General features: G+C 42.7%; 1 protein-coding gene across 2 annotated transcripts in view; it reads left to right on the forward strand.

Moving 5' to 3' along the window:
* The window catches only part of nlgn1 (neuroligin 1), a 141094-nt gene that overhangs the window by 88271 nt on the left and 29383 nt on the right, over positions 1-23440 (forward strand). For both annotated transcript variants that reach the window (XM_077594672.1, XM_077594671.1), the window contains exons 6-9: positions 1752-2018; positions 9107-9468; positions 12466-12626; positions 19493-19649. In XM_077594672.1, the coding sequence (XP_077450798.1) occupies positions 1752-2018; positions 9107-9468; positions 12466-12626; positions 19493-19649 (947 nt within the window). The remainder of the gene's footprint in view (positions 1-1751; positions 2019-9106; positions 9469-12465; positions 12627-19492; positions 19650-23440) is intronic.

Genomic DNA, 23440 nt, shown 5'->3' on the forward strand with positions numbered 1-23440 from the left:
CCTCTGTACTTGCCATATTCTTCATTATTTTCTAATCAATACATCTTTAAAGTTTTTGAAAGTGCACACAGCAGCTTTATGGTCTGACCACACAGGAACAGACTGAGGGTCACAAGTCCCTCCCACAAGAATCACACAGTAACATGTCCTTTATTGTTTAAAGTGTACAGGTTTTTATTGGCGCAATTCACAAAGAAAAAGTGACTTTTGCGCGCAAATCACACAGAAATGCGACTTTGTTTCGAAAAAGCATGTAGCTTTTCAGCACTATTCTCACAGAAATGCGACAAAAATACACAAAATACGACTCTAACAATAACAACCTTCTCTCAGCAGGATGACAATCTGAGATCTTTGCCCACAGACTCTTCTCAAATTTTGATAGTTCTATAAATTATGCAGAATAGAAATCTACTTACCTTTTTGTTTTGCCACCCCAAGAGTCTGCAAGGAAAGTCATGATTTCGTCTGGACCTTCAGAACAAATCACGACCAGAGTGACCATTTGTAGGATGTTCTTTTCTTTGCTCTGAAAGATTTGGTGAGACAAGTGACAAAATATAGGCAAGACATTAGTGAAGCTTCCATTGCCAGTTCTCTTTATTAGCAAGGGAAAAGGTGAGACTCTCATGCTAACTCAATTTTTTAAAGCATTCATTGCCTCCGCTCAAAGTGGGCATTAATTTGAATATAAGTGGGTGGGTTTCAGTTTCAAAGGAACATGGCTGTTGTTGAAATCAAATACTGTTGGGTCATCTTAGACATCTGTTGAGACAGAGATTCTCAAGATATGACACTTCCCTTTGAACCAAAAACAGGATATTTAGACAGGTCAGGAAAAGTTTTACAATTGCCAGAACACAGCTCAATTGTTTATACAACAAACACCAGTGCTATATACTCTGTTCACACATTCCTGTGAAGAATGGTATGCAGCCCCCATCATCAGATAGTGACAGGCACCTTGTTCAGTAAGATTATAGTCATCCTACATTCTGGTGGGAACATATCTTTTGAATATGCAACAAACGGAAATGTATATTTTAAAATATGTTACAATACTCAATTCATTTGAACTAGGAAGACTTGCTGTGAATGCTCATGTTTCAGTGCCATTGACGCTGTTATACGTCCAGTCCTTATTGACTTGGAGGGTTTGAATTCATCATTTCTGCCATCTTTTCCCAGTCAAAATTAATTAATGTCTAGCGATGTCAATGGCATCCAACGAGTTAATCACAACACTCTGCAAAACGTAGTATTGTCTATCCAGTCTTTCTGATATCGGCAGAAAGTTATATTGATGATATCGCATGACGGCATGGTAGAGAAGTGGTTAGCACGTCCATTTCACAGTTCTTAGATTGGTGTTCAATCCCTGGATTGTTACAACCTTCCAGTGTGTTTGTATGTTCTCACTGTTCCTGTGTGGGTTTTCTCCAGGTACTAAGGCTTTGTCCCGCATCCCAAAAACATGTTTCATACACTGATTAATGAATCCAAATTGTCTAAAGGTATGAGTGGGCGCAAACATTGTTCTTCTCTTTGTGCCCTGGGATTGGTCAGCAACCAATTCAGGGTGTTCCCCACCTAATGCCCATAGTTGGCTCTGACAGGCTCCAGCATCTCCGCGACCCTTGTGAGGATAAGCAGAGTGGAAAATAAATGAATAACTATTTCTCTGACAGTAATGCAATTTTAATGACTGTCAAAGTAATCATTTTATATATTTTTTCTTCAAACATATCTAGGTCTGTTTCAAAGGGCTATCACCCAGAGTGGAACAGCACTGTCGAGTTGGGCTGTTAGCTTCCAGCCAGCTAAGTATGCCAGAATGCTGGCCCGCAAAGTTGGCTGTAACCTCAAGGACACAGTCGAGCTTGTGATGTGTCTTCAGAAAAAACATTACAAAGAGTTGGTCAATCAAGATATCCAGCCAGCACGATACCACATTGCTTTTGGACCTGTTATTGATGGTGACGTAATCCCCGATGACCCTCAAATACTGATGGAACAAGGTACAAGTACAAAATTAAATTGACATTTACATTCGAGTGTTTCTCAAAATATCCTTGTAACTTTTCTAATTACGAACTTTGGAGTGAAAAGATGGGATAGAATGAAATACAATTTAATCCTAAGAACAGCTGAGGAGAGATATTTTGGAGAAAATATTACATAGAGCTCAATTTCATGGTTTAGACATTAACAGCGGAGAGAATATGTATATATTGGTAAAAAGGTGCTAAGCAAGAGACCAAGGATAATGTGGGTGGAAGTGGTGATGGTAAAGGATGGAAGATCACAAGCTATAGTGACCCCAAATCTAACAAAGCAAAAGAAGTAGTACCCGAGTGGACATTCTGATTGCACCAGTGCTTAACATTTGGTCAGGAGGAGGGTCTTGTCCAGGGGTGCTAAAACTCTTTTTTTTTCCAATATCTACTTTTCAAGGCGCCAAAATAGTGTTATGTAATTTTTTTCCCACGGCCACTGGAGAAGCTCAGCAGTGATGTACATTGATATTCTTTGAAACACTGCGCTGTTTGTATGCTTGTCAACTCATACGTTTTTCCCGTATTTTATACATCTTTTGATCATTTCAAATTGTGTAAGAACTTTTGCACGCACAGGAAATATATATATTTTTAAAACAATCTCATTTTATCAATTTCGGCTCTAATCCGGACGTCTCTGTCACTGGTAGCAGCGGAAAGCAGCATTGTCGACTGCTAATATTGTCATGCATTCCCCATTTATCCGTCCGATGTTTCACCATATAAATATAGAAACCAAGGTACCCAGACAGTGACGCTGTCAGTGTCATACAGTGACATCTACAGAATCTTGAATTTAGTGCATACAAAAGGCTAATGTCACCCCGTCCACTTTGGGGAAAATTATAGACTTTTAAGTGTGCCCTATGTGAGTAAATATGTGCCAGGTTGTGATTGTACAATTTATTATCGCCTAATACGGGGAATTCCAATCATTAATAAGGGGAGCAATTGGCCGAGGTTGAATGTGTTTGCTCAAGTCCCATATCAAATTTCAATTTCATCAAGTTATTAATTGGATCAAATTTTACTGCCTTGCAATGTAAAAAGTTGAACTTGGCGATCGACAAGTAGCCCGCGATCGACGTATTTAGCACTGCTGGTCTTGACTGTTTGTGATGATTCACCAAATTTCAATCCAAGTATCAACATTTTGTGATTGGGGGTGAGATTGTGCTCTCTCTAAAAATCTCCCACATCCACCTGGCTAGGACATCAGATGAGACCTCAAAGCCCACAGGGGAGCAGACAACCATCTGGGGAAAGCAAGCCCTTGTCCCTATTCACCAGCCCGATCACAACTCTACCCAAAACTGGACCTGAGTGCTATCAAATGTTTGCACTTCTAAAATACCAGATTGATAAAAAGCTGTCCTCTTGTTGGGTTGAAATGGAAACTCACACCCACTGGAACAATGGAAACACCCTTTTGGAATAGTTTGCCCACCCCTGTCCCAAAACTTAACGCGATCATATTTATTTGTTACTTTAAATAAGAACCTGTTATTGACCGACTCTGTAGGCCTCTATCACCGTGCGTAGCATAGTAGTCTTGGATAATCACAGGGGTGGGCAAACTTTTTGGCCCAGGGGCCACATTGATTTTTCAAATTTGGAGACGGGCCGGGTCAGCACAACATACATACATACATTAAAAAACTGAATTTGGTAACAGTATATATGAAACATAAACAGAAAAAATCATTTATCTATTAACATACCTTTTAATGAGAACAGTGTTGTTGGTCACCCATTTTAGCCAGTGCATCGAAGTCCGGTGGTAATCCTGCTGTAGCATTTCTAACAGATCTAAGGTGTTCATCACTCAGCTGAGATTTGTGGGGTGATTTGTTGGTGTTCATCACACTAAAAGTCTGATCACACACATGTAGAGCCAAATAACACCAAAATCCTCTCTGCCATTATCTAGATGTTTGGAAATTTGGCTGCACTTAATGTAACATAAAACCCATCAAGTTTCAGGGAGTTGAACTTGTCCTTTAACACCATGTGACATTGGAGATCAATCAGTTCCAACTGCAACTCCTGTGGAACTGTTTCTGGGTCTTGTGAGAAGGGACATGACACCAGCTGAAGTGCCCTGTCAATTTTTCCAAAATCACGAAGCGAAGGCAGAATTCCTCATGCAGGTCATCCACTGATTTCATGTATTTTTTGCACATTTTGCGTGGCCTCTTTTAATGCAGCCGGTGTGTTAGGTTTGGGTTGGTATTGTTATTTCATTGTTTTTCTCCGTGTGTTCTTACGTTCGCTCTCCTACTCTTGTTTGTCCCTGCTGACTTGGCGTTCCGCTCGCGCATTGATAATTAGTTCCTGTTTTGTCTATTTAAACCCCTGAATCATTTTGTTATTTGCCGGATCATCTGCTTTGTTTGTACCATGCCAAGTTGCCATGCCATACCATGCTCCCTGTTCCAAGTCCCTTGTTTCCCCTAGTCTTCCCGTCAGGTTTGATTCTGTGATTTGATTTCTAAGTCGTTGTTATTTTCGAAAGATGCTGCCCGAGTTATTAAAGTTTTCCTTTGAGCACCACTTCCCTCGTCCTTGCCTGCTTCCCTGCAATTGAGTCCTACTCCTTGTTTCCTCGCCATGACGACGCCAAAGATGTGACAGAACGATCCGACCTGTGCATGCCGGCTCTCGCCGACGCTTTCGCCGATGACTGCCTCCCAGTTCAAATTATACAATTCAGCGTCCCCGTGCCGGCTGGCCCGCCAGTCGCTCCCATGCCGAAGCCACGAACCCGCGTCTCCCTGCTGGCTGTCCCGCCAGTTGCCCCTGTGCCGAGGACATGAACCAGCATCCCCGTGCCGGCTGGCCCATCAGTCCTGCCCATCCCAAAGCCATGCTCCAGCAGTCCCGTGCCTGCTAGTCCCCTGCCCTGGCGTCACAATCTTGCACGCCCCGCTCCTGCTCGCCCCTCTCCTGCTCGCCCAGCTCCTGCTCTCCCCGCTCCTGCTCGGCTGGCTACTCTCCGGGCCCCCTGGATGAGGGAGGCGGCGGCGGCAACTCTCCGGGCCCCCTGGACAAGGGGGTCGGTGGCGACGACTCTCCGAGCCCCCTGGATGAGGGGGTTGGCGGCGGTGTCTATCCAGGCCACCTGGACGAGGGGGTTGGCGGCCTTCTGAGCATCCAGGGTAAGGCGGCCGACGACCCTTTTTCTAGTTCTGGAGTCTGTTCAAGGCAGGACGCCCGGCCATAAATTCACACCCGCCGGACGGGCCACTCCATGGGCCGGCTCGGACGCCCGCCGGACTGGGCCGGCTCGGACGCCCGCCGGACTGGCCACTCCTATGCCTCGTCAAGGGCCGGCGCAGATGCCCACTGGACCGGCCACTCCCACACCTCCTTATGGGCCGGTCGGGACGACCGGCAGACTGCTTTTTCAGAAACACCACCACACCCTCCCCACCTTGATATTTTTTCTGTTGTTAGGGTTTTGGTTGCTGTTTTTTGGGACGTCTGGGATCCGTCACTTGTGGGGGTGGGTACTGTTAGGTTTGGGTTGGTACTGTTATTTCATTGTTTTCTCCGTGTGTTGTTATGTCCGCTTTCCTACTCGTGTTTGTCCCTGCTGACTTGCCGGTCCGCTCGCACAGCTGCACGTCATTGATAATTAGTTCCTGTTTTGTCTATTTAAACCCCCAAATTATTTTGTCAGTGTCGGATCGTCTGCTTTGTTTTGTACCATGCCATGCCATGCTGCCCGTTCCATGTTCCTTGTTCCCCATGTCTTCCCGTCAGGTTTGATTCTGTGATTTGATTTCTAAGTTGTTGTTATTTTTTAAAGATCTTGCCTCGTTAGGATTGGCTTGTTATTGTTTTTCCATTGCTTTCTCCCTGTGTTCTGATGTTCGTTTTCCTACTCTTGTTTGTCCCTCCTGTCTTGCCGTTGCTCTCGCAACAGCTGCGCGTCGTTTAGAATAAGTTACTGTTTTGTCTATTTATACCCCACTGATTGTTATGTCGCTTGTCGGATCGTCTGCTTTATTTGCCTTGCCATGTGTCTACATGGTCTCGTTCTTTGCTTCCCAGTGTTTTCCCTAGCCGGGTTTAATTTTCGTTATTTCTCGCCAAGTCCCTTGTTACTTTCCTAAGTGAAGTTTTCGTTTGAGCACCTCAACGTCTTGGCAAAGATGTAACAAAACGATCCGACTAGCATGGACCCAGTGGGAAGCTACCGATTCTCTCGCCGACGCCAGCCATCCAGCTCATACTCCCCCGATTATTGGCCCCATCCCTCACTCCGTCACTCTTGGCTACTCGCTCGACTAGGAGAGAATACTCGACTTCCATCACCCACTGTTCAGCTATCTGGATTCGGACTCCCGCTATTCATTTTTTCAATGGAGGGAGAATCCTCAGCCTCCATCGCCCCCTGTTGATCGCCCCAGCTATCTGTATTTGGACTCAGATTTTTCCGAATTTGAGGATGGTCATGAGCTAATTGATTTGTGGGCTGCAGATTCGGACTCGGACTGTGATTCCTTCAGCCGATTTGGACTTCGATACACCCCCGGAGGATCTTGACACCGCCCTCTTCTCCGATGAGTCCGACCTGGATTCCCAGCTGGCCATCTGCAATGGACAACCACGTGGCGGCCAGCGGGGAGGCTCAGGTAGGAGTGTCGAACATCGCCCGCCTTGTCTTTGTGGGGAGGTGCAGGAGCGAGATTTTTCCCCGTGTCGGCTGGCCATCTACAATGGACCACCGCGTGGCGGCCGACGTGCTACGGCGTCCTCCTGGAGGAGGTGGCGAGCGCCGCAATGTAGGGAGAAGAGGAAGAAGGGGCTGGACACACGAGCCCCCAAGATAGCTCCTCGCTCGCCTTTGCCCATCCAAGCTCCCCGCAGGCCTTCACCCGTCCGAGCTCCCCACACGCCTTTGCCCGTCCGAGCTCCCCGCACGCCTTCGGCCGTCCGAGGTCCCCGCACGCCTTCGCCCGTTCGAGCTCCCCGCAGCCTTAGCCCGTCCGAGCTATCCCACATGTTTAGAACCGCTTGTTTAGAACCAAAAGGCAATTGTTGCGCCATTAAAAAAAATCACTTTTGAAAAATGGGTTAGATGAGAAAGGAAAATTTCAGTTACACGCATGCGGGCCCCACAGCTGATATTGCCCCTGCTAAGTCCACACTCTCAGTAATAGGCATCTGAGCATGGTCGGGGCTATGCAACCATGATATAGATGCAGAATCATGAGCTCCCGCCGAGGTTAGAAGCCTCGCCACCTCTTTGGAATGCAGAAGATTGTGCTGCCATCTTGGTGCATTTCATTTGTTTACGCCTTTCTCAAATCGATACGAAATGAGAACTCATCTTTTTTGGCATAATTGGTGAAAATGACGGTGCAAACGTATGTAAAGTATGCAAAAGAAGAATGTATAATATATACAAAAGCAGTATGCCTTTTAGGAAAAATGAAGGGAAAAGTGACGGTCAATTTCAAAAGAAAGGCTGACAACCTTTACCTATTTAAGCAATGTCTGGGTGTTATTTTTGGTAAAACATTATAAACCAAAGTTAAAATATGACGAAAAAAAATACTCACACGATAGCGGTGCTGTTGCGTAGTTCAAGCAACTAACTTCAAGCGGAAATGACTAAGCGGAAGCACTCCAGTGTGCACTGAAGAAAGTATGGATTTGGGAATCGTCACAGAGTGTAATACTTAAAACCACAGCAAGAGAGCAGCAAGCTAGCATATTTCTTGTCAGGCATACTCTGATAATACTTGAAAATGCTCAATGCTTGAATTTACACACTTAGAGAAGGTAAAGAAATTCAATCACTCGTCTATTAGGATTCGACAGCCGTTTCTGGCCATCATAATGTCAACTCTCTACGATGCAGGGTTTGGACAAAAGCAGCGTGAGAATGTTAAGATAAAACATCCAAGCATCCATAAACTACGCTTTATCTATTCCTGCTCCCTGAAACATTTTTTTTCCTGTCGTGACGGAGACTCGGAGAGACACGATGGTGCTGGACGCGCTGACCCAAGACGCCTTTCCAAGTAATTTACAAACGTCATTTTGGGAATAATTTCCACCAGCGAGTTTCCAGGTGCACAGACACACACCCATCCGTACGACACGCTTTATAAGGATTAGAGAATAGATGAAGAGTGATTTATGGATGGGTGGATGTTTTACAACTCCCGTCACGACAGAAAAAAAAGTGTTCCGGGTAGCACTTAGAAACTCGCTGTCGGACCATCATGTAAAACCAACGATTCATTCATCAACACTGCTTTCAGCTGTAATAAAAGTTTAGTTTACACACTTAGAGAAGGTGAAGAAATTCAATCACTCTATTAAGATCTGACAGCCATTTCTGGCCACCATAAAAAATATCAACTCTCTACGTTGCACGGTTTGACAAACGTAGCGAGAGAATCTTAACATACACGCACACACACACACACCCATAAATCACGCTTCATAAGGATTAACGATAAAATATTTTTTTTTTCAAATTCAAGCTATATACATTCCTCGCAGCACCGATCGGCCAAGCAATGTCATGTGATCATCTGCAGCCAGTGATGGTCAAGCGGGTTATGTTATCATGATGAGTCGATGTGTTTTGACCTTCGCGGCAGAGGCTCCACCGAATCCCCGAGAGCGACTCACCGAACCCCTAGGGTTTGATCAAACCCAGGTTCTTACCGCTTTCTCATCAGAATTTGCTAGTTTGTATTCACACCAGCCCGAAAGGTGCTCACCACAAATGTTTTAGGTTTAGTCTGTACCAAACTTTGCAGGTCTGAATACGCCCTCAGATTCAAAATGAGTGTTTTTTTTATTTGTTTTCTAATGCGTGGAATAAAGGATCAGCTGTACTTCCCATTAGTGTCTTGGCAGTGCACAAAGTGGGAGGGGAGACAAAAATCTCTGCAACCCTGCTTTGGCTGTTTTGTCTGTGATCCGAGGATGAGCACAAAATGATATGAAGTTTACAATTTATGTTAAAATGTTGAGTTGCTACTTTTTAAGTCTCATCAACCTTTTCTATGTTTAATTTACAGGTGAATTCCTTAACTATGATATTATGCTCGGAGTGAACCAGGGTGAGGGTCTCAAATTTGTGGAGCTGATCGTGGACAATGAAAATGGTGTTCAAGCCAATGACTTTGACTATGCTGTGTCTAGCTTTGTCGATGACCTCTATGGCTACCCAGAGGGTAAAGATATACTCAGAGAAACCATCAAATTTATGTACACAGATTGGGCCGACAGGCACAATCCAGAGACACGCAGGAAGACCTTGCTGGCCCTATTCACTGATCACCAGTGGGTAGCACCTGCTGTTGCCACAGCAGATTTGCACTCTAGCTTTGGGTCACCTACTTACTTCTATGCATTCTATCATCACTGTCAACTAGAACAGGTACGTCTCTCACATTGTTTTTCCTACTTGAATTCTACATCTGTGGAATAGACAACTTTTTGGGTCCTTCTCTAGACGGTGGTACCTCTACTCACAAAATTAATTCGTTCCAGAAGTGCTTTCATAACTTAGATTTTTCATAAGTAGAAGCATATATTAAATTAGCATAATTCGTTCCACAATCTTTTTATTACTACCCCCTAAACCAGTGCTTCTCAATTATTTTCTGTTGACGGCCCCTGCCCAACTGAAAAATAGTATTTTGCTATACAATTCTAAGTACACCTCTGCATAACTCCCTGAGCAAACTCTGACAGTGAGCGCGCTATTCACCGAGTGAATGTGTAATGACACTTTATTCTAGTCCGGCGAAATTGTGTGTCTTAAATCACAAGCTCCCCATGTATTGCTTCGCGCCCCCTCGAAATCTCTCCCCATCCCCATAGGGGGGCCTGCCCAACTATTTAAGAAGCACTGCTCTAAACCCATATAAAATTATAAAGTTTACAAGTCAATGTTGTATGAAATATATATGCAAATGTTTTTTTTACCGAACCAGCATAGACAGATTAACCAATAAGATTTCAGATGAAGCAATCAAGACATGAGTGTAATGATCTGAATAGACTTGTAAAACAGCGAGTTGGTCAAGAGGTGTCCTAATGTTCGGTTGGACTAAAAACCTGCACCTACTGTGGCCCTTTATGGACTAATTGCCTACCTCTGTTCTAGCCAATGGGAGGCCAGCGGACTGTTGGGAGATGTCTGCAACTCTACTACGAAAATATCAAAATGAAATACCGGATATACGAAGTGTATTTACATTTTAAGGGATGTTCGGTGTTTTGTAATTTGGAAATTTGGATTGTTTTATTATCTTGGAACAGAGTGCTTCCCATCAAACCTAAATATTTCATGTATAGTAGAATCATTCATAAGTAGAGGTACCACTGTATTTATTTTGCATGATTTTTCTTCTAGAAGTTTACGGATTTACATTTGTATCACCAGAAAGAGAATAATTTACATTTTAATAGATACACTGAAATAGTTGACTGAAAAGCTAAATTTGAAGTACGTTGTTGAGATTTGTATTTTCGTATTTATCAAAGGACATGTAGATTGTCTGAAGGAGAGGTTCAATCAAACTTTTAGTTAAGAAAAAATCTTGTTTTAACTTTCTGCAGATTTATCACAGTTTCACAATGCCAAATAAAACATCCTATTAGTCCAAGTTTTATATATAGAGTAGCAATATAATGGCTCATTTGCCATTGTTTATTGGCTACAATCAACGGTGAGCATTGTTTGAGTAATAAAAAAAATATGTAGTCAGTGGTGTGCGAATATGTGACACAAAATCCGCTTTCAGACATAATATACAGCAGCATTACCTGGTAATATGGCCCAGAATCTACCTGGAGAATGGCTGTACTTTTCCAGCATGGCTGCCTACAGATTATAGAGAAATGTAGCAGTACTTACCTATGAATCACAATGGTTATTTGAAAAAATCATTTTAAAAACCTCTACTATTAGCGAATATTTGTCCTAGTTTATTAATAAATTAGCTAAGTTATTTATTTATTCCTTGTCAAATGTTACTTTCTTTGCAGCATAGAAAATTGAGTGAATTAGTGTACCGTATTTACTCGAATTAAACGCGCACTCGAAAATAACACGCAGGTAATTTTGGGCCAAAAACATCTGGAAAAACGCAGTAATCGAATATAGTGCGCACCTAAAATTTCCCGCTGACGAAAATCAGAAATCTTACCTTTTTTTCTTCGTTTCACGATTGTTTTGTTCAAACAAATTTATTCATTAGAATCCTTCAAATGAAGAGTCCGCATCAGAATCTTTAAATAGTCTCTGCAGATATTCCTCTCTCTCTTTGTCTGTCCTCTCATCCGTCTCCTCATACATCTCTTCGTTGAGAATCCTATCAACGTCCACGCTTCCTTCATCCACTTCCTCCTCCTCCCACAACACATCATCCGATTGGCTTTACGAGATGACGTAAAATCCGTGCGTCAAAGTGAGTTTGACAATGCTTTTTTCGATCGAAAATTTGTAATTTATTTTAGTTATTGATTATAACACTGAACTGAGAGAGGGTGAACTGAGACGAGTACGAGGCTAGAGGGGGGCAGTGGTGGTCTCGGCTTTCCGATTTTCGATCGGCTTTACGAGATGACGTAAAATCCATGCGTCGGCTTTACGAGATGACGTAAAATCCGTGCGTCGGCTTTACGAGATGACGTAAAATCCGTGCGTCAAAGTGAGTTTGACAATGCTTTTTTCGATCGAAAATTTGTAATTTATTTTAGTTATTGATTATAACACGCACCCCCATCTATTGGAATTAATTATATAGCAAAAATCTGCGTGTTATATTCGAGTAATTACGGTAATCATGAGCTAGCTACGTCAACCTCTGTGCTCTGAAGCAGCACATTTTGCATTACACTGCCCTCACAAATCTGTATTTGTGTGTTGCCATCTGGCGGACAAAAACAGGTTGTACGTCTCCAATTATTCTTTTTCACCGGCAGAGGGCAGTTTTTCCCCAGGATTTGTGTTTAACCCAAACACCCAAACTTTTTTGCGCAATTTTGCGTGTTATAGTCGAATAAATACGGTATATATATATAGTTTTGGTTTATATAGTATAATGGCAGGAAAATCTCAACTGACTGTATCTTACATTTTGTTTCAGGTTTATTGATCTCAGTTCAAAATTAATAAAATAGATTTCACTATTCAGATTCCATTTTTCAAATTAATGATTCAAATAGCAATTTGTCACTTCAAATTTCAAAGTTCAATTTTTTTCTTCCATTTCAAATATTAAAATTGAAGTTTCATTTAAATGATGGAATTTTATTTTCTGGTGGCACAAATGTGAGCCTATATTTGTCTATGTACAGAACAACTACATATTAAATTATACCACTGATTTAACCATAGTTTGACCCAATTACTCCGACTTATTAGGTGCCACCATGGGCTGATGCATCTCATGGAGATGAGATTCCTTATGTGTTTGGGCAGCCAATGACTGGACCAACTGAGCTATTTCCCTGCAATTTTTCTAAGAATGATGTGATGCTCAGTGCCGTGATGATGACTTATTGGACAAACTTCGCCAAAACGGGGTATAGTTCCGCAAATACAGTACACTTATGCTTCTTGTTTCACACAGCCAATGAAATGTAAAGTGAAAACAAAACTTTAAAGAGGAGCTGTTTAGCTCTTTAAGAACAACACAACAAGAAAAGCGGCCCGGTGGGGCGAGTGATTAGCGTGTTGGCCTCACAGCTCTGGGGTCCTGGGTTCAAATCCAGATCACGACCACCTTTGTGGAGTTTGCATGTTCTCTGCCTGCATGGGTTTTCTCTAGGTACTCTGGTTTCCTCCCACATTGGACACTCTAAATTGCCCCTAGGAATGGGTGTGAGTGTGCATTGGTGTCTGTCTCCTTGTGCCCTGCGATCGGCTGGCTTCCTCAGCTGGGATACCAGCACCCCCGTGACCCTAATGAGGATAAAGTGGTTCAGAAAATGAGATGAAAGAAAAAAAAAACTGTTCAAACATTGCTGTTGGTTCTCAAACGAGCTTGGGTAGTATTCGGTAATTTAACGTTTGTGTGCCTGGAATATCATAGAATATATCAATGGGTAAAATTAATCAAATTTTGTATTCCTAATTTTACTTTTTTGGATAAATGAGTTGCCTTTTTATAGGATCAGTTTGGGCTTCATGTGCTGAGGATGGATTGGATTGGATTGGATAACTTTATTCATCCCGTATTGGGGAAATTTCATTGTGGGAGTGCATAACAATGTTCTATCAAATTCTTAAGCATTTAAGTGACTGACTGATTGGAAAATGAACGCTTGTATTATCACTCCAATGAATTGTAAATGTCTTCCTTTACTGAAGAAGCTCAAGCCTAAATACAGTGATTCAAAGCACCCAACTACTGCAAACGTTAATAGTGAGGAGGCACCAATTTATGTAGCCAGATTTAATCTCTTCACCAAACCACTGTTGGAGAACAAGCCATTTTTAAATGTAGTTTTCAGAGGGACAATGCCCATTATTGAATTGAATTGAATGCTTCTATTGCAGTAGCGGGCCATGCATTTCACACCGAGGCCTTCATTAGTCCTACGTCTGAATCAATCTGTTAGGATTGGTTTGTTATTGTTTTTCCATTGCTTACTCTGTGTTCTTATGTTCGCTACCCTCCTCTTGTTTGTCACTTCTGTCTTGCCATTGCTCTCGCACAGCTGTGCATCCTTTAGAATTAGTTCCGTTTTTTTTTCTATTTAAACCCCACCGATAGTTATTCCATTCGTCGGATCGTCTTTGTTGACTGGTGTAGGCAAAACCACCTCTACATCAACACCAGTAAGACAAAGGAAATGGTCATCGATTTTCGGAGGAATCCTCAACAGACCACTCAGGTGAACATCCAGGGTACAGACATTGAAATCGTGGAGAATTTTAAGTACCTGGGTGTTCACCTCAACAACAAACTAGACTGGTCCACAAACACAGATGCCCTGTACAAAAGGGGCCAGAGCCGCCTCTACCTACTGAGGAGTCTACGGTCCTTTGGAGTGTGCAGGACACTGCTGAGGACTTTCTACGACACTGTGGTGGCCTCTGCAGTGTTTTATGCAGTGCTTTGTTGGGGATGCGGGAGCACGGAGAGGGACAGGAACAGGCTGAATAAGCTGGTCAGGAGGGCCAGCTCTGTTCTGGGCTGTCCTTTGGACTCTGTGGAGGAAGTGGGAGAGCGGAGGATGCTGACCAGGATGATGTCCATCATGGACAGCACCTCCCACCCCCTGCATGAGTCTGTGGAGTCCCTCCGAAGCTCCTTTAGCAATAGACTGCGGCACCCTCATTGCAGGAAGGAGCGCTTCCGCAGATCCTTCCTCCCATCAGCTGTCAGGCTCTTTAACAAAAAAATGGCTGTGTGTTAAGACCTACCGTATGCATGCATGTACATTTATGTGTATGTATGTATGTATATATGTTCTAAGCAACACGCTTATTTAATTATATATTTATTCATGTATTTATTTCTTGACCTACTTATTACCTATCTATTACCTATCTATTTATGTCTAAAATGCCTTTCCTATTCCTGCATCCTCACCCTCTTGCCACTGGAACAACGAAATTTCCCGAATACGGGATGAATAAAGTTATCCAATCCAATCCAATCCAATCATCTGCTTTATTTGCCATGCCATTTGTCTACGTTGTCTCGTTCCTCGCTTCCCCGTGTTTTCCCTAGTCGGGTTTGATTTTCGTTATTTTTCGCCAAGCCCCTTATTACTTTCCTTGCCTCCTGCCTAAGTTATTAAAGTTTTCGTTTGAGCACCACTTCCCTCATTCTCGCCTGCTTCCCTGCGACTGGGTCCTATTCCTCGTTACCTTGCTTCGACATCTTGCCAAAAACGTAACACAATCCAAACCTCAATAACTATTTTATGGCTATAAAACTGGGCCGCCCAGTGGAGCGTGTGGTTAGGGATACTGGTTCTGCCGGATACTCCGGTTTCCTCCCACATTCCAAAAACATGCATGGTAGGCTGATTAGACACTCTAAGTCGGGTGGCCCAGCAGCTGGAGTGGTTAGCACGTTAGCCTGACGGCTCTGGAGTCCTGGGTTCAAATCCAGGTCGGTCCACTCGTGTGGAGTTTGCATATTCTCCCCGGGCCTGTGTGGACTTTCTGCGTTTACTCCGGTTTCCTCCTACATTCCAAAAACATGCATGATAGGCTGATTGGACACTCTAAATTTGCCCCTAGGTATGGGTGTGAGTGTGCATGATTGTCTCCAATGAGAGAATTGATCGGCTGGCCACCAATTCAGGGTCTCCCCTGCCTCTGGCCCGGAGACAGCTGGGATTGCGTGACCGGACGTTTGGTCGACAGACGTTTGGTCGACGGACGTTTGGTCAACGGACAGTTCATCGAACGGACGTATCGTCGAATGGACGTTTCGTCGAACGGACGTTTCGTCGAACGGACGTTTCGTCGAACGGACGTTTCGTCGAACGGACGTTTCGTCGACGGAATCGCCACCGGACATTTCGTCGAATGGACGTTTGGTCGACGGAATTGCCGGCGGACATTTCGTCGAACGGACGTTTCGTCGTCGCCGGGTTCGCTCTCAAAATTATAATCCGGGAGCAATCGAGCGAATCCAGCGACGAATAGGGACGGGAGACCGTCGAATGCTGACCAGGATGATGTCCATCGTGGACAGCACCTCCCACCCACTGCATGAGTTTGTGGAGTCCCTCCGAAGCTCCTTTAGCAATAGACTGCGGCACCCTCATTGCAGGAAGGAGCGCTTCCGCAGATCCTTCCTCCCATCAGCTGTCAGGCTCTTTAACAAAAAAATGGCTGAGTGTTGAGACCTACCGTATGCATGCATGTATATTTATGTGTATGTATGTATATATGTGCTAAGCAACATGCTTATTTATTTATATATTTATTCATGTATTTATTTATTAACTTACTTTTACCTATCTATTTATGTCTAAAATGCCTTTCCTGTTCCTGCATCCTCACCCTCTTGCTACTGTGACAACAAAATTTCCCGAATACGGGATGAATAAAGTTATCCAATCCAATCCAACAACATGTACACACACGCCAATAATACGCAACTCATTGATAATTTTGATATTAGATATTTAGATATTAATGCTCTCACATTGTCAACGCAATTACAAACTCTCTTTCATGATTATAATTTTGAGAGCGAGCGATTATCTGGTTGATCGCTTTCAATAGTAAACTCTTTGTCTCTCTCTCTCTCTCATGATTATAATTTTGAGAGCGAGCAAGCCCGGCGACAACGAAACATTCGTTCGACGAAATGTCCGGCGGCAAATCCGTCGACCAAACGTCCGTTCGACGAAATGTCCGGCGGCGAATCCGTCGACCAAACGTCCGTTTGACAAAACGTCCGGTCGACGACACGTCCGTTCGGCGAACTGTCTGTCGACCAAACGTCCATTTGACGAAATGTCCGTCGACCAAACGTCCGTCGACCAAACGTCCGTCGACCAAACGTCCGTCGACCAAACGTCCGTCGACCAAACGTCCGTCGACCAAACGTCCGTCGACCAAACGTCCGTCGACCAAACGTCCGTCGATCAAACGTCCGTCGACCAAACGTCCGTCGACCAAACGTCCGTCGACCAAACGTCCGTCGACCAAACGTCCGTCGACCAAACGTCCGTCGACCAAACGTCCGTCGACCAAACGTCCGTCGACCAAACGTCCGTCGACCAAACGTCCGTCGACCAAACGTCCGTCGACCAAACGTCTTTCGACGAAACATCCGGGTACCCTGGGATTGGCTCCAGCACCCTCCACGACCCTAAGGAGGATAAAAGCGGTTCAGAAAATTAGATGAGATGAGATGAATTGAATTGAATGCTTTTATTGTCATTATACAAGTATAATAAGATTTAAAGCTTTCACCACCCAGTGCACAAATAAAGACAGACAAAAAAATAATCAATAAATAAGAATGAATAATAATTAGTCCAAGTGAGGTCAACAGAGTGAAGCGGGCTTGTTCCGCCTGAAGTCCAGGATGAGTGCCATGGTTTTTGTAGACGTTCAGTGCCAAGTCGCACTACTCGCTAGTCTATGGATGCAACAACAAAGAAGCTGTTAGGTTTATCATTATTATAAATGTGTATCAATATTATTATATGATATATGTGCTTACAACGAAGAGTTATTGACATTAATACAAAGGGCATTTTAATACATCTCTTGCCAAAGTAATGACTGTGTGTTGGAGTAATCATTATTATAAATGTGTTTGCAATGAATATAAAGCCTTATAATATACATGCTTACTATATTAATCAATATATTTTGCTCATCCTAAATGTGTAACTATATTAAACAATATATATATGTGTTGATCGCTTTTATGTTAGAGTTGAATTAATATGTGAAGCTAACGCTTACGCCAAGGTCGCTCTCCAGGACAGCTGGGATCAGCGAGAGATACAAGTACGCAAGGACATAAAACAATACACTGAGTTCTTGCTCCGAGGACTGAGTACTGGAAGATACACCTCAACCTTTTCCCCAGATGCGAGTTCGCAATGAAGATCTGTGAAGGACGCTTAAATTGTTGTTGGGTCAGCGGATGGCTATCAAGCATATTGTTTTAATTTGTGACGCTAGTTTGACGCTAGGTTTGCTTGATTATAGAATTGTTTTGTTTCTTGCTTACGCAATTGGATCGAGTCGATAACCTTGTAATTGTTTTGGTTTGAGGCCTTAAATGGGCAGGACATAATGCCACTCGTGAGAATAATCTTGGTCGGCCGAGCGGTCCGGATGTATTCTCTTCTTGCAAGAATTAAATGTGATGTGACTACAGATGCCTTTTTTATTGAAAGCTGAATTGGGAATACCTAAGGATAAACGTACAATTGGATGAACCTAACACTGTGGTTTGCATCAAGAGAACTGTGAATTGTTTTGGGCATCAAGATGGTTCACATCGAACTGTGGATTGTTTTGGGAAGCATCAACTTCTCAGGATGGTTCACATCAAAACTCTCTTGGGAAGATTCGACAATTGTTTTGAGAACGGAGATAAATTGTTATGAGACTCTAAAAATGTTTAGGCTTCTGTGGGCATGGTGTTAAAATCTTATGAATAAGTTAGCGAGAGAGACATCGAGTTGTTAGAATGATCTTGACCGGACACGCGGGTGGATGTATTCTCTTCTTGCAAGAATTAAAAGATGTGACTTCAGATGCCTCTTTTATTGAAAGGTGAATTTGGAAATACCTAAGGATAAACTTATCACAAGCAAAAACATAGAAAATCATTATAGAGTGATGATAAATGAATATAGTATAGTAATAGATAAATAAGTGGTCAACATATGAAGTATAAGTAGTAGTAATAAGTCTTGATTAGGTCTAGGTACAGAACTCAAGTTGAGTATGGTGACAGCTCTTGGGAAGAAGGTGGGATGCATATTGTCTTTTATAATGCTCTCTTCCATTCTAAGGCACTAGGATTCGTAGATGCTGGACATGGTAGGTTGATGATCTTTGGGCTGTGTTGATCACCCTCTGTAGCCTTTTCCGGTCGGCTTCTGTGCAGCCTGAATGCCACACTGATACAGCGTAGGTCAGCATGCTCTCAATGGCAGACCGGTAGAAGGTCACCAGCAAGTTGTTGTTCAGTTGCTCCTTCCTGAGTACTCTCAGGAAATGTAGCCTCTGCTGCGCCGTCTTGATGAGCACTGTGGTGTTTGCCGCCCAAGTAAGATCAGCAGAGATGTGGACTCCTAGGAATTTGAAAGTCTCTAATTGCTCCACACATTTGCCATTAATCTACAGGGTGACGGAGCAGCCTTATTGCGTCGAAAGTCCAGGATGAGTTCTCTGGTTTTGGAGATGTTCAGCGTCAAGTTGTTGAGACCGCAACACTTGCTGAGTCTAAGGACCTCATCTCTGTAGGCCGTCTCATTCTCCCCTTTGATCATCTCCACCACCGTTGTATCGTCCGCAAATTTCACATTGATGATCCGGCCCGGTGGCGCGAGTGGTTAGAGTGCTGTCCTCACAGCTTTGGGGTCCTGGGTTCAAATTCAGGCCACGTCTATCTGTCTGGAGACAGTGGCAGGAAATTACTTCACTGCCATCTGCCCCCTCCCTTGGCTCTCACTTTTCTCCCCCAAGAGCATATGATGTCACTAAAAGAATTACAGATGTGGCGGCTGAAGGAAATGCACCTTATATGATTTCTGTCCCTGCCAATCCGACTCTAAGGTATAGATGATGTATTAAAACCAGGGTGCGGGGTGATTGGTGTGAGGCAGTCGAACTATGGCTGAGGTGTTCTGAATGAAGGTGGAAGTAGGCTGAAGTATTTAAACTCATGGGTATTTTTTTCTCTTACTCTAATATTGGTATAATAATGTCATTTATTACTTTTCAGGGACCCTAATCAGCCTGTGTCCCAGGACACCAAATTCATCCATGCAAAGCCAAACCGCTTTGAAGAAGTGGCCTGGACACGCTACAACCAGAAAGACCAGCTTTACCTGCATATAGGCCTCAAACCCCGTGTCAAAGAGCACTATCGTGCCAACAAGGTAGTTTACTTGTCTTTCTACTGTATATATCAATATGTGATGTATACAATGCTATATGAAAAACAAACATTTAACTTCCACATTACATAGGTCACAGTTGTCAAAGTGGCAGGCCGGGGGCCAAATCTGGCCTGCCACATCATTTTGTACGGCCCGAGAAAGTAAATCATGAGTGCCGACGTTCTGTTTTATGATCACATTCAAATGAAGTTAAGAGATGTATAGGGAATATTTCCTGTTTTTTCCCCTTTGTAAATCAATAATTGCAATTTTTTAATCCAAAATTTTATTTTTTAAACTGTGTTTGATCATAATTAAAAAAATATTTTGTTTCCTTTTGAATTGAAAAACCAAATGATTAAAAGATGTTTTCCCTTACTAAAAAAACACTCAAACAAACTTTTTTAAAATCTATACCAAACTAAATATTAAGGGCTTTTGATCTATTTATTTTAATCCAATTTTTGAAAAATATTTAAATATTTTATCTAGAATTTCCTCATTCCCCTTTCATTTTTCATTGTAAACAAACTGATTTTTTTAAATGCACTAATTACTCTTTCCTTTTTAAATAAAAAAAAAACCAATAGGTTAAAACATGATAGATTTAATATTTGAACCTTTTCTGATTAAAAAAATGTAAATAAGAGTAAAAAAATAATTCATTCATTTTCTGAACCGCTTTATCCTCACTAGGGTCACGGGGGTGCGCGAGCCTATCCCAGGTGACTTGTTTCAAAGTGCAAACTCCGGCCGACGATACGGCAGACACCATCGCTTTTCCAGAATTTTTTTCACGTTTTATGCAAGATACGGTTTATTTTGTCCAAATACATTTTGTTTAGCATTTTATCTGTTTATCTTTTATTTATTTTGAAATAAATGACCATATATTGCCATATTGTCTTGCGTTGTGACGTCACGAAGGCGCCATTTTTTGTCGTGACGTCATCGTCGTCAATTGGCAGTTTCGTGCATGCTGCGTTTTTATGCGCATATAAGCCGTACCCTCGATACAGTCATCATTTTTTTTGTCTGACAAAAGCGGTTTATGTGCTAGTAAATACAGTAATTGACACTGGACAGCGTGGAGAATCAGAGTGGAAGTTTAATTTCCCCCAGAACAATGACGGCAATAAAGATTAAGAACATTGTTGTCTTACTATTAGCTACGAGTACTTTTTTTCAGTTTAATGTCCTTGTACAAAAGCATATTTTTAGCTAAATAGAAACAGCAGTTACAACTCCACTACAACATCTTCCTTGTGTGCCGAAAACCTCTCACAAAAGCTCCTCCTGAAAAGCTCCCCTACGGCGCCTCCTGCAGATTCTATCGATGATATCAATGCCTCTCGAATCCTACGAAAAAGACTTTGAGTAAAGCTCCCAATAACCCTTTTTTAAATTTAAATTAAGCAGATATGAACTTATTTCGCTGTGAGTACAGTATTTAAAGTACAATTTCTTTAAATATAGTTTATATCTCATTTTCTGAACTGCTTTATTCTCATCTCATTGGGGTGACGGGCGGTGCTGGAGCCTATCCCAGCTGACTCCAGGCCAGAGTCTGGGGAGATCCTGAATCAGTGGCCAGCCAATCGCATTGCACGTACAACCATGCACTCCAACACCCATACCTAGGGCCAATTTAGAGTGTCCAATTTGCCTACCATGCATGCTTCTGGAATGTGGGAGAAAACCAGAGTACCCGGAGGAAACCCACGCATGCAAACTCCACACAGATGGACATGACCTGGATTTGAACCCAGGACCCCAGAGCTGTAACCACTCATCCGCCGGGCCACCCATATATAGATTATATTTAGATATTAATACAGTAGTCGGGCGGCCCGGCAGCTCGAGTGGTTAACACATCGGCCTGACGGCTCTGGGGTCCTGGGTTCAAATCCAGGTCGGTCCACCCGTGTGGAGTTTGCATATTCTCCCCAGATTTTATACGTGTACTCCGGTTTCCTCCTACATTCCCAAAACATGCATGATAGGCTGATTGAACACTCTAAATTTGCCCCTTGGTATGAGTGTTGGCGTGAATGGTTGTCTGTCTCCTCGTGCCCAACGATCGACTGGCCACCGATTCAGGGTGTCCCCTGCCTCTGGCCCGGAGTCACCTGGGATAGGCTCCAGCATCCCCCGCGACCTTAATGAGGATAAAGTGTTTCAGAAAATACAGTAGTTTTTTCATATGCTTATAGCTGTAATATTTAATAAATACACTTGATAATTCTACTTGTGTACTTGTATTTCAGTATAGGAGCAAAAACATGTAGTACGGGTGATTCTACTTCGTGGTTTTTCGATTATCGTGGCCATGTTGTCGATCCACCCGATATGACTGAGCACACTAATTTGGTGCTCGCAGTCATTCCGGGTGGATTGACAAAAGAACTCCAGCTGCTAGATTGGCGTCAACAGAGCATTCAAAGCTACTATGAAGACCCGAATAATCGTATGCCTACGATTATTTTTTCAACTCAAATTTTCGCATGCCTACGATTCTTATTCGGGTGCCTACGATTATTAATTTTTGCCTCAATTAAGTCCGTGCAGCAGCAACATTGTTCCATACCTGTCAACCTGGGCCAATTCCTCCCCGTATTAATGATTGGAATTCCCCGTATTAAGCAATAGAAAACCGTACAAATGCAACGCGGCACATATTTACTCACATAGGGTGCACGTAAAAGTGTTATGGTCGCGCCGCGTTGTCGTGACGCGACCGTGAATGTATTCGGACCCAAGCGCTACGACTCATAGCTGCTTAAATAACGAAACAGGAAATGATTTAATCATTTCCTGTTTCGTGTGAAAGGGAAATGCGTGTGCGCATATCATGCTTAAAGCATGACAATATTAGCAGTTGACGATGACGTTTTCGTCTGCTACCAGTGACCGAGACGATCCGGATTAGAGCCGTAATGCGTAAAACGAGATCCGTTTTACAAAAAACGTACTTAAAAAAAATCCCGTACAAAAGTTGTTATACGGCGTACACAATTTGAAATGATCAAAAAACGTATAAAATACGGGGAAAACGTATAAGTTGACAGGTATGTTGTTCTATGTCATTAACTTTCTACGTGTAAAGCACACGTGCTGTTTTTACTAACGTACTAGTACTAGTAAGAACGTGCAATTATGTAATCGATCATCATGACTTTAATTGGTAGCTAATTGTGGAATTTAAACATATTATTTTGTTTCATGCTACTAGTAAACTGTTGATTAAAATAATAATGATTGTCCTTGTTATGATTTTATAATAAATATTCCATCATAGCTTTAATTCTATGCATCGAATCTGTTTAGACACTAATTATCTCGTGCCTACTAATATTCATTATTTTTGGAATTTTCCACTGCCTACTATTATTCCGGTGCCTACTATTATTAATTCATTTGGAATTTTCCACTCCCTACTATTATTCCAGTGCCTACTATTATTCGGGTCTTCATAGTAGACTGCGAACTATATATTATATATGGATCAATATTAAGCCGCCGAGTCCACTCCCCCCAATCGTAAATGCCTGGGCAAAGGCAAATGCGAAGCGAATCCGGGAGCGAGCGAGAGAATCCGGCGACGAATAACATGTACACACGCCAATAATACGCAACGTATTGATAATTTTGATTTTAGATATTAATACTCTTACATTGTCAATGCAATTACAAACTCACTCTCTCTCATGTACACACACGCCAATTCGAGCGAATCTGGATGCTCTTACATTGTCAATGCAATTACAAACTCTCTCTCTCATGATTATAAT

Source organism: Stigmatopora argus, chromosome 24, assembly GCF_051989625.1.
Source record: "Stigmatopora argus isolate UIUO_Sarg chromosome 24, RoL_Sarg_1.0, whole genome shotgun sequence".
Classification (NCBI taxonomy): domain Eukaryota; kingdom Metazoa; phylum Chordata; class Actinopteri; order Syngnathiformes; family Syngnathidae; genus Stigmatopora; species Stigmatopora argus.